Source organism: Hippocampus guttulatus, chromosome 6, assembly GCF_054856545.1.
Source record: "Hippocampus guttulatus isolate MCC_2025c chromosome 6, RoL_Hgut_1.0, whole genome shotgun sequence".
NCBI classification, from domain to species: Eukaryota; Metazoa; Chordata; class Actinopteri; order Syngnathiformes; family Syngnathidae; genus Hippocampus; species Hippocampus guttulatus.
Genome location: NC_141266.1, coordinates 16,195,010 through 16,212,777, shown reverse-complemented (window position 1 = coordinate 16,212,777; position 17,768 = coordinate 16,195,010). Strand labels below are relative to the sequence as shown.

At 40.9% G+C, this 17,768-nt stretch overlaps 1 protein-coding gene across 1 annotated transcript; it reads left to right on the top strand.

The window, feature by feature from the left end:
* The first annotated feature begins 5,267 nt into the window (after positions 1-5,267).
* Positions 5,268-7,822, top strand: ino80c (INO80 complex subunit C). The gene is made up of 5 exons (XM_086112572.1): positions 5,268-5,542; positions 5,933-6,061; positions 6,149-6,260; positions 6,848-6,915; positions 6,985-7,822. The coding sequence occupies exons 1-5, from the start codon at positions 5,369-5,371 to the stop codon at positions 7,114-7,116; spliced, it is 615 nt and encodes a 204-aa protein (XP_085968698.1). The 5' UTR covers positions 5,268-5,368; the 3' UTR covers positions 7,117-7,822.
* Positions 7,823-17,768: the final 9,946 nt, after the last annotated feature.

The following is a 17,768-nucleotide window of genomic DNA, read 5'->3' as shown; positions in this document are numbered from 1 at the left end:
CAAGCTGTGCTGGAAACCTCATATCAAATATTTGTGGTCCAAAATATCAAAAAGTTGGACTACTGCGTAACGGGATTTATATTTTAGATCAGAAGTCACGAGAAATGGTGTACAATGCACTTATGAATCCACATTTGTCATAAGGTGTTGCCTTATATGGAACACATTTAAAAGCACATCACACACGATTTAACTTTACAGAAAAGGATGATTCATTATGCTGGGTACTTTTTTCATACAAATCCATTATTTTCAGAATCAGGTAATTTAGAATTCTGAGAGCCAGTTAAATTTAAACATCTCAAGGCAAATAAAATAGGTCAACTTTTTAAAAAGTCTCATTTGATCAACACTTTTTCAACTTTAAATTTTTCAAAATGTAATATCTGAAATTTCTGTAAAGATTGAAATTTTTAACACAGTGGTTTTGAGTCTGACACCACAATAAACGTGCTGTTCTTTTTGTATTACGGTCTTTTTACAGCTGAGAGTAATGCCGTTTCTTGATAGCATGCACTTATGAATTGCTATGTTTTAGGATCTTGCTTGTGCATGTGAGTGAGGAGCGTGGCTTTGGTCAGTGACTTGGGGAAGTGATTAATGACACTAGGCTACATTGGAATCTTGCAAGCACTTTTAACACTGAAAACTTCCTCTTAAACATAGCTGGTATTTTAGCAGATTTCAACATTTTTGCTTTGCGAATGATAGTCTACAAGCTGCTAACCTCATAAAAACACCTCAGCTTGTGCTGGAAGGCTTACCAGGCAGCTATTGGGGCTTTAAAAATGCTTTATCAAGAAGAAAAACACAGTAAAAGAGTTGTTAGAGGAAAATTGGCTCTGCTTCACCATCACAAAGAAGATGTAGTGTTTATGGTGAGCAGTTCTCCCTACTGGGAAGTGTCAAACGTCTTGACTCCTGGTGCAGCCTTTTTGTCAGCCCACTTTATTACCTGTGCAAGAGCAGCACTTGGGACTGCTTAGAATGTTTCCTATAGCTAGATGTCTGCACTGGGGTCACTTTCTTCAATGGAGGCCAAGTTGTCACCCCAATTCAGAAGGATAAATCTTGCTTTTGATTTGCAGTGTCACATTAACTATGGGAAGTATCATGCAAAATAAGAAATGCCATTGTTTTTTTAGGACTGTGTTTTACAATAGAGAGGGGGAGAAACAAACCTTTCATGATTGATTTGATCGTTATACGTTGTGTTTATAGACAGTACAAGGCCAAAAGCCGTCTCGGGTTGTAATTCTCTAGCATAGAGGTCACCAACTTTCGGTGTTGATTCATGTGATGGCCTATCAGTTTGACATACACTTCTGAAATAACTTCTTTTTTTTTTCAAATGACGTTAGTGTTAGTACAGTTTTAAAACATTCCTAAGTAATCACAATGTCCCATCACTGGTGAGCAACAGGCCTGAGAGCTACTCATGTGATAGTAGAGTACAATCTGACCCCCCCCCCCCAAAACAAACAAACAAAACAAAGGAAACTGATGATGACTATGACCTTCTCCTTTACCAATCTTACCCAAATTTGTTTCTGGCCCACTGTCCCAGGACCCAAATTTAATAAAAATACTAACTTTACATTTTTTCTATGTGAGTATAATTTCCTATGTTTTGTTTCAATTTAGTATTACAGTTTTAGATAATGGGATCAGTAAGATGTTTTCCAGAGCTGCAAGAAATGAGCCTGCTGATATACCGTATAAACTAATGATAATATAGCACAATCCAGTAAATGCATTCATTACAACAAATTATAATGAACCTTTTGTTGCCATATTCAACCACAATAAACAACAGGAATTAAAAAATTAATTCAACAAATGGCAACCCAATGAAAATACTATGCACGACAATTTTATGTGTTATGCACCTTATGATACTTGTGGAGCGTGGACAGAAATGTACCCCGTATCCATTTCTGATGCTATGGATGACAACATTGACAATTAAAGGAAAAAGGTCAGTCAGCGACAAAATACAAGAAGCCAACAAAACAAATACATACAAATGGGGGGAAAAAGCAATGAAGATAAAATTACGTGGCTTAAACCTAGAGTAATTCAAATTCAAACAAAATGCTGCCTAACATTTGTACTATGCCTACTGTTTTACTGTTTGAAAATGAATGCTGTGATGAAGGCTCTCAAAACAAGAAAGCACATTTATATAAACGAGAACTATTTCACGCTGCAGTTCATACAAAAGATCATGAAATGACAATTCTGCGTCAGCAAGAGGCCTCCTATATAAAGGTGGGCGGTAAAGATTTGAAACAGTCTCTTGACATTTCATAGAATGCTATCTGCCAACATGCGCAGACATGCGTGTGAGCTATCCATTCCCATTATAAACAGTGACACACATCCAGCACCAGCCAGCACACAGATCAATAAGTAGCTTTAGGCCCAAGCTTAGATGTTTGCCTCCTGAGTCACTGGAGCATGAAAAAGCTACAAACCTTTTACATAATGTGCTTTGAAATAAATCTGTAACAGCATGAGTAGTATGTCACTCCGTTTCTCAGACTTTTTTCTTTCGTAAGGACAAGATAAACACATAGCTCAGAATGGCATTCAGCAAGTTAAAACTGTCAAGTGTAGTCTAGGTGCAGTAATAAGGAAGGGATTGTTTGAAGTGATCCTAACCTAATGCTCTTTGCCTACTGGGATTATTTTACGTAGGCTTTTGGCATTGCACTGTCTATATGCATAACGTAAAAGGATCAAGTCAATCGTGACAGGCTTGTTTCTCACCCTCCCTGTTGTAAAACACAGATCTGCAGTATCATGTCAAAGTTAAACAACATCCGTTTAACATTAGCATTTGTTTTTCAATTGTGCCCAACTATATATCGTTTATTATTCAAATTGATGGCAGCAGCACGTTAAAGAATGAATAAGACAACATGCCTTTCAATCGTCGACTCGCATGCAACTTGGAACTTGGAATTCAAAGTTACTGTGATTTGTTCTTCGGTATTCCCACTCACACAAATGACATCAGTAGCGACCAGTTAATCAAGGGCTCTGCAGCTGCTTAAGGGATGCTGTGTTGAATGAGGATGTGGTGGTTCATCATACTGCGGAGTCGGAATTCTGACAGGTCCTTTCCCGAGTGCAGGCTTATCGAGATATACTAAAGGCGCTTGCCCATCGGTGGCGTTTGTGTGAAACGCTGTCAGATTGACAAGAGAGGGCCCACATATAGCTCTAAGACGTAGTATCCTACTCATACCAATCAGCACATGACTGGAGGAAATCCAATCCATCACAGCTGCCATGACAGCCATGGCTTGTTTAAATTTATCTTCAAAGTTTGCTTTAAGCGAGATCAACTTGTTTTGTTTAATGTTTTACAGGTCAAAGAAAATGTCCCTAGCTTGCTGTACCGCACCCATGTCCTGCAGCTTACACTTACAAATGAGTGTTGTTGTGAGCTAAATGGGTTGGAAATTGCAGAGAAGCCTTATCAGCAAGTTTACAAGAAGACACCAGTTGTCCTCTTGTATTATTTAAGTATTGAGGGTGCAGTCACAGGGTGCAGTGAAAGGCGCCATCAAAAGTTGCATCCTTGTTCAATGGTTGTGCATATTGCAACGATTACATTTCAGCTGTAAATATGATTTAGAAATCTGCTGCCTCTTTGGTGGAAGCTAGATAATATTTAACAATAAATACATAAGAATTCCTTCAGAATCAGCCACACTGAATTTACTATTTTTGACAAACAGTGTGTGTGAATCCTGTTGTAGATTCCTGTAGATGGCAGCAGTACATAGGAAATATAAACTGGCACCCGATGATAAATGTCTGCTCTTTGAGGCATTTTCAATAGTTTATCTTCATTAGGGGGTGTGGGTGGGGTGGAGCCAAGGCAACTGATTTTGGGCAGGAGAGAGGGTACACACTGAACTCATTGCCAGTCAACTGCGACGCACATAATGACAAAGCACACTTGTGAACAATTCAGTGACTACAAAGAACCCAATATTTTGGAATGTGGCAGAACCAGTGAGAGAAGCCAAAGGAGACCATGCAAACTTCACACACACGAGCCCGAACTGATTCGAATACAGAACACTTGACTATGAGGCATATGTGCTCACTTATAACTGCTACGCAAATCAAAAGCCATTCACCAACAACACCCAGAAATGCAACAGGCTTCTCTTGGCCTGAGCTCATCTAAGATGGACTGATGCAAAGTGGAAAAGTGTTCTGTGGTCTGACGAGTCCACATTTCAAATTGTTTTTGGAAAATGTGGACATTGTGTCCTCCGGGACAAAGAGCAAAAGAATCATCTGGGCTTTTATGGACGCATATTTCAAAAGCCAGCATCTGTGATTTGGCTGTGTTAGTACCAATGGCACGGGTGACTTACACATCTCTGAAGGGACCATTAATGTGGAAAGGTACATAAAGGTTTTGGAGAAACATATGCTGCCATCCAAGCAACATCATTTTCATGGACACCCCTGCTTATTTCAGTAAAACAATACCAAACCACATTCTGCATGTGTTACAACAGTGTGTAGTAAAAAGTGCGGCTACTAGACTGGCCTGTTTACAGTCCAACCCTGCCTTCCATTGAAAATATGTGGTGCATTATGAAGCGGGCTGTTGTATAGCTGAAGCTGTACATCAAGCTAAAATGGAAAAAAAATTATACCTACAAAGCCTCAACAATTAGTCCCAGCTTTTTTGGAACGTGTTGCAGCCATAAAATTCCAAGTTCATGATTATTTACAAAAAACAATTAAGTTTAACAGAACAGTAAATGCCTTGCCTTTGTAATGTATTTCAACTACATATAGGTTGAACATAACTAGCATATCATTGTGTTCTGTTTTTATTTACTTTTAACACAATGCACCAACTTCATTATAATTGTGTTTGTACCATGCTAAAAAGGTTATGGTGACAGGGTTGCGTGCACTTCAAACACTGCAGTAAATGAGCATGCCTTGCGATAAGTGACGATGTGTTCTTGCAATTTCTTAGTACTGAATGCAGATAATTCACTTCTGTAATGAAGTACATTTATCAGATGCTTTACTCGACCTATATTAAATTATGTTCTACTTTAACTGTACCACCACACACCTCTTCAACTACTTTTTTATTTATACGACTTGAGTAAATAGCATACATTTATTGTTATCGTTGAAGTGTGGTTACTTGAAACATAAAATCTAACAATAATAGATTGTGTCGCATGCGCATCGCCGGAAGTTAAATTAATCAACATCCGGGTAACGCATGTCCGTCCGTCTGTTGAGCAGTTAATGCTAATGCTAATCCTCATCTCGGGGTTAGAACGCCGCATTTCAGCCGACTGTACCGCAACACATGGCATCTCAGGTCCCTATCACGATTAAGAGCCATCCGTTGGCCGCCGGCCCTGCTGCTCTGCGGGGGAAGAAACGTCCCGGGAGTCCGGCGGTGTCTGCCGCTCAGCCGCCGGGCGGTGGCACCAAGAAAAAGAAAGCTCCTCTTATAATGACACAACTCACACAGAATCAGGTAGAAACAAACCAGTTTCCAAGTCTAGGGTGCTCCAAAAAGGTTCTGTTCTGTCAAATTGTTTACGTGTTCATTTTTTTAAAGTATACAAATACACAGTGCAGTACTTGAGTCATTAACTTCGATATACTGTATGAACATTTCTTTATAACTTATCAGATAAAAAGAAAACACGTTCTTTCTCGTGGAAATTTGAAAATTTAGTCAAAATGTGTTATGTTTGTTCATGCGATACTTAATAAATTAACCTGGACACATTGCGAAAGCGACAAAAAAAATATTAGAATTGTTCTGCCAATTAAATTTGAATCAATCACTGGAGATGGAGATAAAATGCCCAGATCCTCCCTTCACCTGAGACTCTCATCGCATATTCTGTCTTCCAATCAGATGTCAGCAGCAGAAGTTGTCACTGATGTGAAGACGTTTGGATTGGTGGACAGCTCGCCGTTAACAAGCGTCAGCACCAGCACAGAAGGCACTGCCAAGCCACCGCCGTTCAAAGACCCCTCATTTATGGTGAGCGAGTGCCATGTCGTCGTTCACCAGCCGTGTGATTTTGTGGCTTCAGTTGACAATGTTCATGTTTCCTCTCTATCTTGTTAGCACTCCGGGATCGGTGGAGCGGCAGCAGGCAAAAAGAACAGAACCTGGAAGAATCTCAAACAAATTACGGTTTTGGAACGGACTCTACCCTGGAAGCTCGATGAACCAAACTGTAAATGCATCTCTCTCTTATTAACAGATACACTTTTGGACTCTCTCTGGAATTATTTATCCATATAGTGGTATTGATAGTACTGTAAAGTCATACTACATACAGTATATTTTGTTACAATAGTATACAGCACAGTATATCGCACACGGGGACCTTGAGGATGCTTTGGAGTCATCGTGGTTCATCAAAGGGTTGTTTGATCACATTCAAACATTTCACCGCCGACCCCAATTTTTTTTAATGTGTATTCAAAGTGTATATAACGTTATTTTGCGTACCACATTTTAAGATTCACGGTATATGTAGAATATACTGAAGAAAGTGTGTTTATTTTTTCACACAGGTATTTTTTTTTATTTCTAGAACAATCTTACGTGATGTAACAACTAATATAGTTGAAATGTTCGACAGCAAACTATCTGAGACTGAATCAAGAGCCGCTTTGCAAGTTGAAGTTGATCAATGCACTTATTTTGGCTTCAAGACTTTAAAATCAGTTCAGTCAATTACTGAACTGTTTAAAAAATACGTGTTCGTCTTTTGAACATTCATTTATTTATCCAATTCTTCACCTTTCGTATTTACAGACTACAACATTGATGCTCCTCCCTCTCTGAAACCATCCAAAAAATACTCCGACATCTCCGGACTCCCTGTGAGTAACTTCATGGCTTCGAGAGCTAAGCCTAAAAACCATGATTTATTATTTCGCACGTTTCCGTAGGCAAATTACACAGACCCGCAGACCAAACTTCGCTTCACATCCACGGAGGAGTTCTCCTACATTCGCCTCCTCCCGACGGATGTCGTCACAGGGTACCTGGCTCTACGGAAGGCAACTTGCATCGTACCCTGACAGCAAAGCCATAATCGGATGCTTTTGGAAACAGCCAAGATGGTTGAGAAACTCCCAACCAGATGAGCGATAAAGTGTGTGAATAGCACAGAAATGACGAAAGGAAAGGGAGGTTTTTAGCTCGTTTTCCCGCATTTACCTGGTTTAAGGAGGTTTCATCCTTGTGTGCCTGTGAATATTCTCACACATACAGGTCATTATATCCTCAATCCACGGAATCGATGGCAACTGGACTGTTGTGGTTGTCTTCGAAGATGTTTTGGTTTTCATCCGAGCAGGCCTTGTCAGTTCATACACCAAGGCTATGTGAGACAGACAATCGTTGTGGTTAGTAGTTGCAATGCCGTGTGCCCCCTTGATTCATCAATTCAAGAGGCTAAAATTGCTTTCAGTATGAATGGTTACTGTGGAAAAGCTGGAACTCCAAATAAAGACTTGCTGTGAATTGTACATGGATCATGCTAAATGTAGTTCACACCCATCCATGCTATGTAAACGAAGGCCTCTGCTGTCAATTTGGAATGTTAGGTGAATACAGTTAAACGGAAAGAAAAAAAAAGTTGACTTAACACAGATCTGATCGGCTGGATCGGATCGGTAGATAATTTGTATCGTATGCAAAATCTGTGATCGTAAGTCATGTTATCTGGTGATTGATCAAGGACGTCGTTGATCGGATGCGCAAAATAAAACATTGCAGCAAAAAGTCTCGTTCGCTCCAGGGACTTTCAGTGCCTCCATTGTTGATTAATAATATAGTGTCAGATTTTTTTCTTTTCCAATATTTATTGATTTTTTTTTAGGGAGCTTGTTTATTTTCTAGCTCATTTTCCATGGAATGTTTATCAGTGTTTTTGGGAAATGCTGATCATGTAAAGCCCCCTAAAAAAAATCACTAAAAGGTAATTCCTCAATTATGTTATCGTTTCTAGGCTTGTAAAATATAGCAGCATCACCCTCATCAAAATGGCCAACGATATGGAAAACAAATGTATTCACACATCGGACGTTTTTGCAAGTGAACTGAGGGATTCAGTGGCTGCTGTCTAAAATGAATCATACATTAATGAGTCACTCTCATTGAAACTACAGTTGGTTAAAATATTTAATGAAGTCACTGACGACCTAGTTTTTTATATTGCACACCCCAAATCAACACTTTACAGCATTTGGGACTCCTATTGGACTCACAGTTAATGAAGTATTAGTTGTTAGCAGCAGTGGTCATTGTCTTTCTTGCCGTGGGCCCTGAGGCCAAGCTGATGGTGGCACTCTAGTACATCTGTTCACGTTAAAGCAGCACTTTCATTCCTGCTGTGGCATCAAAACCTCAACGTGGTGATTAATGAGGAGCGAGCCAGGTTGTGCCAACACAGCATGCCACCCAATAGCGTGTCTGTGTGCGTGCGTACACATTTTAGGGTTGCTGCGCTGGGGGTTTGCGGCCAACAAATTACAGCAGAGGAATTATAATTGCGGATGAAGTTTGCAATGCTGTGCAACTGCACTGCATCATAACTGATTCTTAAAATGTGTTGTTTATTGACGTACTCAAGAGAGCTCATTATCAAGAACAGTTCTCAGTGTCACACAGTGAAGTTCTACTTTCTGGAACTACAATCACAACTATGAAATATCCATTTATTTACAATAGCAATTGTCAGTATACAGATACTGTTAATGCACCTTAAATAGATTTCCCAGTAGGCTACCTGTAGTTTACCTTTTTATTTTTATTTTGTTTTACTGCCGACATTCGAAAACATGTCTGTATTTTCTAGGCCTTACTTTGTCACAAAGGCTACGGTGGAGAGATGAATTATCTAATAAAAATCTTGAGGAAGGGAAAAAATGGACAGCAGCAGTAACGATAGCAACAGAATATATTCCCCATCCATGGCCGTAATTGAGAGAATTGTTCAATGCTATTTGCAATAGGCAAAAGACAGGAGGCAGAGTTAGAGGTGGCTGAGTTAAAGATGCTGAGATTCTCCTTAGAAGTGACAAGGATGGACAGGATCAGAAATGAGGTCATCAGAGGGACAACTCAGACAGGAAAGTTTGGAGAAAAAGTTAGAGAGGCCAGACTGAGATGGTTTGGACATGTACAGAGGAGGGACAGTGGATACATTGGTAGGAGAATGTTAGAGATGGAGCTACCAGGTAGGAGACAGAGAAAGGCCAAAGTGGAGATTCATGGATGCCGTGAGGGAAGACATGCAGGTAGTTGGAGTCAGAGTAGAGGATGCAGACAACAGGGAAAGATGGAAATTAATGACTCGCTGTGGCAAACCCTGAAAAGGGACAAGCCGAAAGGAGAAGAAGAAGAAGAGTTCAATGCTGTTTGCTACAGGAATAATTTGTCTTGGCCTAAAAACCACCATCTTCTGGCATATAAAAAATTCTCTTGTCTAATCTGAAAAACACATACAGGACCAACGCACTATTTGAGTTAGTTTGACCCAACATTCTGTGTTGTTTTGTACTTAACAGACGAAAAAATGGATCACATTTACCCAGGAAGTTGATTGTTCACCTTTTGACCCAAATTATGTTATTTTAGACACATGTGGTTTCAGAGTGCATAACTGAAGGTACAATTTATATTTTTAACTTTTTTGAGTCTTATTTTTTTTCCCTGAAGGCGTTGAAACAGTAGCACTAATTGTACCAGAGTGTTTTTTTTTTAACAAAACGATCTGTACTTTTACTGAAGTACATTGCGTGTACTTTTATCTTCTATTCTTTATACAGAATTTTAATTTCCGGCGCGCGCCCTTCGTAACCACAGAAGGACCACCTGAACACTTACAGTACTCGCAGCAACTTTCAACCCTGCAATTACTCTTTATCAACACCAGGGTGTGGTAGAGATACGTTTATTAAACTTTCACACGAGCACCGATGGTTTCTAAACAACTGCTACAGTTACAGTATTAACCATAATGGCAGTAATAGTTTAAATTTAGGTTGTAATACCAATCAGTATGACCGAAACAATCAATATAAATGCCACTGTTCAAGTTCACATAGCAAAAAAAAAAAAAGTTCGTGACATGACTAAATTGGTTTCACAATTTTGTAGGCTATTGTACAATGTAATAATTCTAGCATCATTAAGAACCTAATAGTGTCTCATCATGCTTTTTTTCAAGGACACTGTATTGTAGAGAACATGCGTCTTGGGAGATGCATGATACAAATGAGCACCATTCCATTGCTCATTTGCTCCCCGGTCTTCCCTCTTTTCTTGTCACTGTTATGCTGCCTAATGAGGGAGAAGATGCTGTCTATGCTGTCTAATGCTGACACAGTGTAAGGGGGTTTCTCTCTTTGGCTTTGTACAACACGGAGCTGACTACTTTCACGTGTAGCTGGGCATATTATTCCTAATTATAGCTGCAATTCAGATATCTTCGCTTGGGCTTGCTGAGATCCAGCATGAATTGTTGTAGGAAATTGATTCCTACAACAATAAGCGTTTGCTAACAAAAATTGGTTTGTGAGTCTGGAGTGCCTGCCCATCCAAAAATGATGTTAAATAACCACTTAAATCCTCTGTTTTTTTGGTGTAATTCTGATGTGTCTGTGAGTAAAACGGTCACCGTTATATAACAGTGGGGCTAATTTACATAACACACTGGGTTTCTTTGGCCATGACAACCAGCTAGGCATCATGTCACGGTAATGAAAACTGTACTTGGGCCCAGCAATATGTGGTGCTGGTCGCTTGAATGAAACAAGAAAATAAGAAGTAGGGAGTCTAAAGTGAGATAAATCTTTATCCTTGGGGTACTTTGATGAAAGCCTCTCGCAGGCATGTTGTTAAGACATGTGTGACACCTGTTGAATTGTTCTAAATTGGTAAACTAAAAAGAAAAAGGATGTGTCTCCTCTAAGAAATCTTCACTTGGCCTTGCTGAGAGCCATCATTGATTTCCTTTTGTTAATGACACTGGGAAGAAATATATTGAGGTTTAAACAGTCAATCCACAAAATGATTGCCTTAACTTATACATCCATCTATCCATTATCTGAACCGCCTTATCCTCACAAGGGTTGTGTTTGTGCTGGAGCCTATCCCAGCTGTCTTCGGGCAGTAGGCGAGGTACAACCAAAACTGGTTGCCAGCCAATCACAGGGCACATGTAGACAAACAACCATTCGCCGTCACAGCTAGGGACAATTAGGAATGTTCAATCAACATATGGTTCCACGGAGTACCCGGAGAAAACCCACGCAAGCAGAGGGCACTGTGACTATTTCTGCTGTCATCTTGTTCGTGTAGGGTGCAAAGCTACACCTTTAATTGGGTTGTACAATAAAATAAGCGTGTCATGTATGCTAAATTATTCCTCTAAAAACGTGGTCCACCAAAAGGTTGGCCACCATTATTTGCTTTCTGAATGTGTTTCGCTATGGTTTCGAACGGGTCATTAATGGGTAAATTGGACTTCATTGCATATTGTGCTGGTGAGCGCATATTCCTTATAAAATAAATGACTGATGAGTAATTGCAGATTCAATCAAGCTGTAAAGTCAATGTGAAAGGTGAGCAGTTGTTATTGTTGGGCTTTGGAGGTCAACCCGCAAAGTGTCATCAGATAGCTATAATCAAGTCTTTCACATATCATTACACTTGAAGGGATAAAGCCCTGCTAATCCCATTGAAGATCCAATAAGTGTCCTCTCTCACAGGTTGACTTGTGTGTGTGCATATGTGCGTGCGTGCGCTCACATGTGTCCATGCAGACAGGCCAAAAAAGTAATTTTTCATGTTGATAGACAACGATTGTCCTTCAACCACACGACCACATTTGGTGTCTCCCCTCTCTGTCCTTCTCTTGATTCTCCTGCGCTGTCCTCTCTCTCTCTCTCTCCCTCTCTCCTGTGAAAGACTTTTCGCCCTCCTGCCTGCCACTACTTCTGTCTTGGAGATTACCCTTACCACTCTGCTTTGGGCTCTGATTGAAAACACTTCTCTCACTCCGTCCCTTCCTTTCTTCCTTCTCTTCCTCTTCCCCTACCTTTGTTTCTTGCATTATTACTAACAGTGATGAAACTATTTTATACAGTCGTATGATTTACAACATTAACTCTCCAGTTTAATCCTGGATGACATTATTTCAACGTATACACCAATTAATCATTAACTTTATTTGGGACACACCAGGTCCAAAGTACAAAAAAACTAAAGTTAAAAAAAATGGCACAACTAAAATTGTATTAAATAATCATTAAAATGTAGTTAAAATAAAAAAGGGGGGATCTTTATGATATTATGTTATTGTGTTCACAATTTAGAGCAGTTCCCAGGCGTCATAAACAGAGGTCTCTGACTTCTTTCTGGCAATAAACAAATGATAAAAATGACAGCATACCGGTACTCATGATCAACCACTTGTCATGCTGACTTATTACCATATTTTGGTGACCCATACCGATTATCTCCCAAAAGCGACCAGCAACAAATCAAACAACTTTTTACTGTGCTAATGGAGATTTCTGGAAACTTTACCACTCTCTGTCCAGACTGCAATTGAGAAGTGTTTATGTGACTTCAATCCGCCACTGTTTAATTTAACCAAGCCCCGCATCCATAAAGCGAGAACCCGAAAGTAGTTGATTGCCTTTTCACATGCGGAGGCAGCACTTCATCAACAAGCTGCCATATTACATTTCATCACTTCCACACATTTCCGATCTATCTATCTATCTATCTATCTATCTATCTATCTATCGAGCGGTTAGCGAGCTAGCTAGGTAGCTCGCTATGTAGCAATCTATCTATCCAGCTATCTATAGTATGTATGTGCCATTGGGCAGCGAGAATGTTAACAGAAGGGATGTGACCCAGTAATCTTCTCCACGAAAGATAGAACCAATCTCGTCATTCCCAGACACACCATCTATTCATACTTACCTACTATCCTTGTGTGTGTGTGTGTGTGTGTGTGTGTGTGTGTGTGTGTAATGATAGCTGCTGCTGCAGATGCAACTCAATGTGTCTGTGCTTAAAAGCTATTACGTGTCATGAGTGGATTTATGTGCCATTAGTTTTGTGTGTGTGTGTGTGTGTGTGTGTGTGTGTGTGTGCGTGTGTGTGTGTGCGTGTGTCCGTGTGTGTGTGTGCGTGTGTGCGTGTGTGTGTGTGCGCGTGTGTGTGTGTGCGTGTGTGTGTGTGTGTGTGTGTGTGTGTGTGTGTGTGTGCATCCACCAGATATGTTACCACCAACTCGTCCAGCCAGTTTGGTTTCTGATGTAGGTATAAATGTCATTTCCAGTCTCAGATTCGGAGAACAAAGTCAAGTAAGGGATGAATTGATTGTTTTCTTCAGCAAGCCATTTTCATCCATAACATTTTATCTCAACTCGTGTTTCTATCAATATATTGCAAAAATAAGTTGGTGTGCGCAGTGAAAATGAAGAGGCTTTGCAGTAAAATCCATTGTGTGACCGTAGAGAATGTTCATATTGATACTGTGGAGGCTTTATGAGCTACTGTATCTCCAATAACTACAACTAGACATCCTAATACGATGTATAACGCTCTCTGCATTAGAGAGGTAATTGCATTGGCTTTGCAAGTAAAACAAATTTGTCTGTGTCACTGTGTAGGGACAACGGTATCATTGTCCTTGCAGAACAACACTGCTCCTTTTGAGATACAAGATGGTCTCTCATTTAGCTTATATAAGCAAGAGTTTATGATTTTGTTTGGTAATAACACTGTGAGGATGGGAAACAATGACCTCAAATACACACATGCACTCGGTTGGTGTTTTGAGGGCAGAGGGATGGTAAATGAAGCGTGAAATGAGGAGTCGGAGGTGTTAGAACAGACGATAGCTGGGGAAGCTCCACAGAAGACTGACAGCAGCCTGGCCACCATAGATCAAGACAATCAGAAACAAAGCTCACTGCTTTAGTTCACCCCCTAGTGGACAAACATGGTTTCCCACCCTGCACCACTCCTGACAGGCATCCAAGTATTGCAAGGGGCGAAAAGAGGTTCCATGTGGGGCACCACAGAAGCCAGCCGCACAGGAGTGAGTAACGCGGCTCAATGCTACTACCCGATTTATTAATGTCACTGGTTGCGCAACGAAAGACTTTCTCCAACTATTGAAAAGAACGGTGTCAGTACAGATAGAGCAGCCAATCCAAATACCAGGTTATATCACACGTTCTTTTGCAAAAAACCCCCCAAAAAAACAACAAAAAACAATTTGTGGGTACCAGGTGAAAGCCAAAACATCCATCCATCTATTCATCCATTTTCTAATCCGCTTATTGTCACAAGGGTTGCGGGTGTGCTGGAGCCTATCCCAGTTGTCTTTGGGCAATAGGAGGGGTGGGGGGTAAACCCTGAACTGGTTGCCAGCCAAACACAAGGCACACAGACGAACAACCATCCTCGCTCATCTCACACGTGGGACAATTTAGAGTGTTCCATTAGCCCGTCATGCATGTTTTTGGAATGTGGGAGGAAACCGGAGTACTCGGATAAAACCCCAAACTCCCCACAGGAAGCCGGAATCGAATCCTGTCCATCTGCACTGTGAGGCCAACGTGCTAACCAGTTGGCTACCCGTACTGCCCGAAAGCCGAACCACCAAGTCAAATAAACGAAACCAAAATAGACCATGATTAATCTTTTCCAAGCTTTTTGTACCATTAATGAGATTATTGGTACTGCTCTACCCATTCTTGAGGACTTGCACACCGCAAGAACCAAGACAAAAGCACGGAAAATCCTACTGGACCCCCCATACCCTGCCCATGATCTCTTCCAGCTACTCCCTTCAGGTAATCGAACCATCCCAAATCTAGCAGACATTCAAACAGTTTCTTCCCTTTCTCCATTAACTCCCTAAACAGTGACTCAAATCTCTAGTGGCTCTTTGCATTTTTGCACACCCCTGTGGGACAGTATTACCGCACTGATCATTGTAGCTCCAGCTCTATACATACTTGAACAATTGTCGTTGATCAATATTCCACAGCACCACACTTTAAAGCACTCAAGGACTTCTTGCATAATTGCTCACCTAAAGTTGTACTACAATTACTGCTACTGGTCCCTTAAAAATGATGGAACGATTATCGGCACCAACTGTCATAGTATTGTAGTACACATCTGATCGCTTTAGCTCTGCTCGATGACTGCACATTGTTGCACAGCTGTCATTGGGTGGTACTACTTCACAATGGTAGGTGACCTTTGTCTTTCTATACTTATATGTCATGCCTGTGTTTATCGTAGCTGCTTGTTATTGCAATACTAGTGTAGCTTATACTACTGGAGACAAAACTCTTTGTGGGTTTTATAAACTTGACCATTAAAAACTTGACCTGATTCTGATTCTGATTCTACTCCACTCAAATACTATTTTATGATGCTAATGTTCATCTGGGGATATGTAATATGGGCTGAGAAATGAGGAGCATAGTCCAACATGAAAATGAAGTGGGTTTGTTTCCCCCCTTTACTGCTCACTGCTAACACTATTATCCAGGACTTGAGTGCCATAGAAGGTCACATAATACTACTGAAGACAGACACTGCCTTTCTCTCCGCCAATAGAGTCCATTATAATCGCCTCTTATCTGTTCTAATATGCTTTGCTGTTAATGAATAATCAGTCTCGTTAACGTCCTGCTAATTAATGGCCCATCAGCCTTTTCCGAGTGGCAATTAAGTGCCAGTCGAGGCGTCTAATTGGCACACTTTCGGAACTGGGACCTCTGGGACAGAGAAGGTGAATTATTGCCTTGTCACGGCTGTAGGAAGGACGTTTAAGAGGAATGCTGACTCGCTTGTTTAATAAAACGTATCATCTCGTTAACCCATACCCAGTAAATTGAATCGTAGTTTTGCTTGAGTGAGTCTGTCAGAGGACAAAGTGAATTAAAGAGTGTTTGGACCTTACAGAACAGTTTGGGCAGAGACGCTGCAACAGCGTAAGAAACCCGGCAAAGGCCTATGGCCCCGACATGAAGGGGGCCCCAAGTCATGGTTGGTCCATATCAATGACGAAACAATCGTGCTGCTTTTGACATCATATTGGCTGGCTGGTGGGTAATAGGGAGCCACAAGACATGTTGATATCGGTCCACATCAACCACAAAAAGGGAAACCTACGGAATGTTAAAGCAGGGTTTCACCAATGTTGTGCCCCCTGGCAACAGGTAGCCCCCAAGGATCACATGAGTAGCCCTATATGACCATGATGGGGATTCTCAGATTATCATAAAATGTATACCGTGACTGGTTTCTGTGAAAATATCCTTGAAAGACAGTGTACATTTTGGCAACAGTCAACTAACTGCACTGTTTCATGACTTAGTAACGTTACATTAATGTGGGTAACAATAGGACACCCGCATATGTCACTGCCCAGTTTTTGTTTTCTGCGGCTTTGGTTCAGATGATCTTCATATAATCTTTAGCTATTGTTTTGAGAGCGACAAAATGGAAGTAGACCACATCAACGAACATAAGCGTGATAAGACGCAGTTATTGCACATGCTAAGTGAATCTTTTGTCATCGGCTTGAGCTGCAAACAAAGCAACTGCATTCGCGCTGATGATGAACTTTGTTAATTAGTCTTCCAGAGAACAACTTGCAGCATGCAGTAAAAAGCGTTAAGCAAAAGTGAAGCTACAATCCTGAGATAGTGTTCACATATGGCAGGTTGCGGGCTGCAAGCGGCTCGGTTAATTAGCGAGACTGTTGAAAAGAAGCAAACTAGCCAAAGGTTTAGGGCAAAGTTGAAGGCGCGAGGAGCCAAGCCGATATACAGTAACACAAGCTAACGGGCGTGTGAGGCGTCAGGTTTCATTCTCATATGGCTGACTGGTTGCTTCAAGCCGTTAGGGATAATGAGTGACAGCAAGGCAGGAAGGCGGAAAGGGAGCGATAGGGAATGGCGAGGAAAGGAGCAAGGTAAGGTGTCTTTTATAATGAGGGGACAGAAGAGACAAAAAGCAAAGACAAAGGGCGCATTCCGCAGCGACTGTACACACACACACACACGTGGCTTGGAGCATCTTGGGATAATAAGAAACACGCCGTTTTTCTAATGAGAAACAACAGCTGATGCACCGATGGCAGAAGGGAGAATGAGGAGGGTTGGAGGCCATGGAGAGCTCCACTTACTGTACTAAACGAGGCTCTGCACCGAATTACAACCTTTCTACGAGATAATGAAATAAAGTAACAGATGGAAGTGTTTAATGCATCCCTGACTAAAAGTGGAGTGCAACGGATGATGGGTATGTATCGTACAAACCATGAGGTAAACGTACGTCGACTTTTCCGGACAAGGCCCGCTTAGTTGGCACACATTCTATTTGATAATTACAGTGGACTCTTACGCCCGACACAATCTGTTCTGGTTGTTCTAATTTCCACCCCCCATGTATAAATGAAAGTTAGCCACTGTGAAACATCAACAACCACAAAACACCCAGCATTATTACTAATAACACATCCTGTCCAGGTTTCGGGTTTTTTTGGGTGGTGGTGGCATATGCATGGCAGGATGGATCTCAAAGAAAAACATTTTCTTCTTCTTCCAAAAAACCCCCAAAAACATCATAGTTAAAAATCAAAACTCATAAGTACAGTACACCGTATAAATTTGTC

Coding starts and splice junctions, on each gene's coding strand:
- ino80c (XM_086112572.1), top strand. CDS start 5,369: ATGGCATCTCAGGTCCCTATCACGATTAAGAGCCATCCGTTGGCCGCC. Junction 6,062..6,148: donor TCAAAGACCCCTCATTTATG/GTGAGCGAGTGC, acceptor CTATCTTGTTAG/CACTCCGGGATCGGTGGAGC. Junction 6,916..6,984: donor CCGACATCTCCGGACTCCCT/GTGAGTAACTTC, acceptor ACGTTTCCGTAG/GCAAATTACACAGACCCGCA.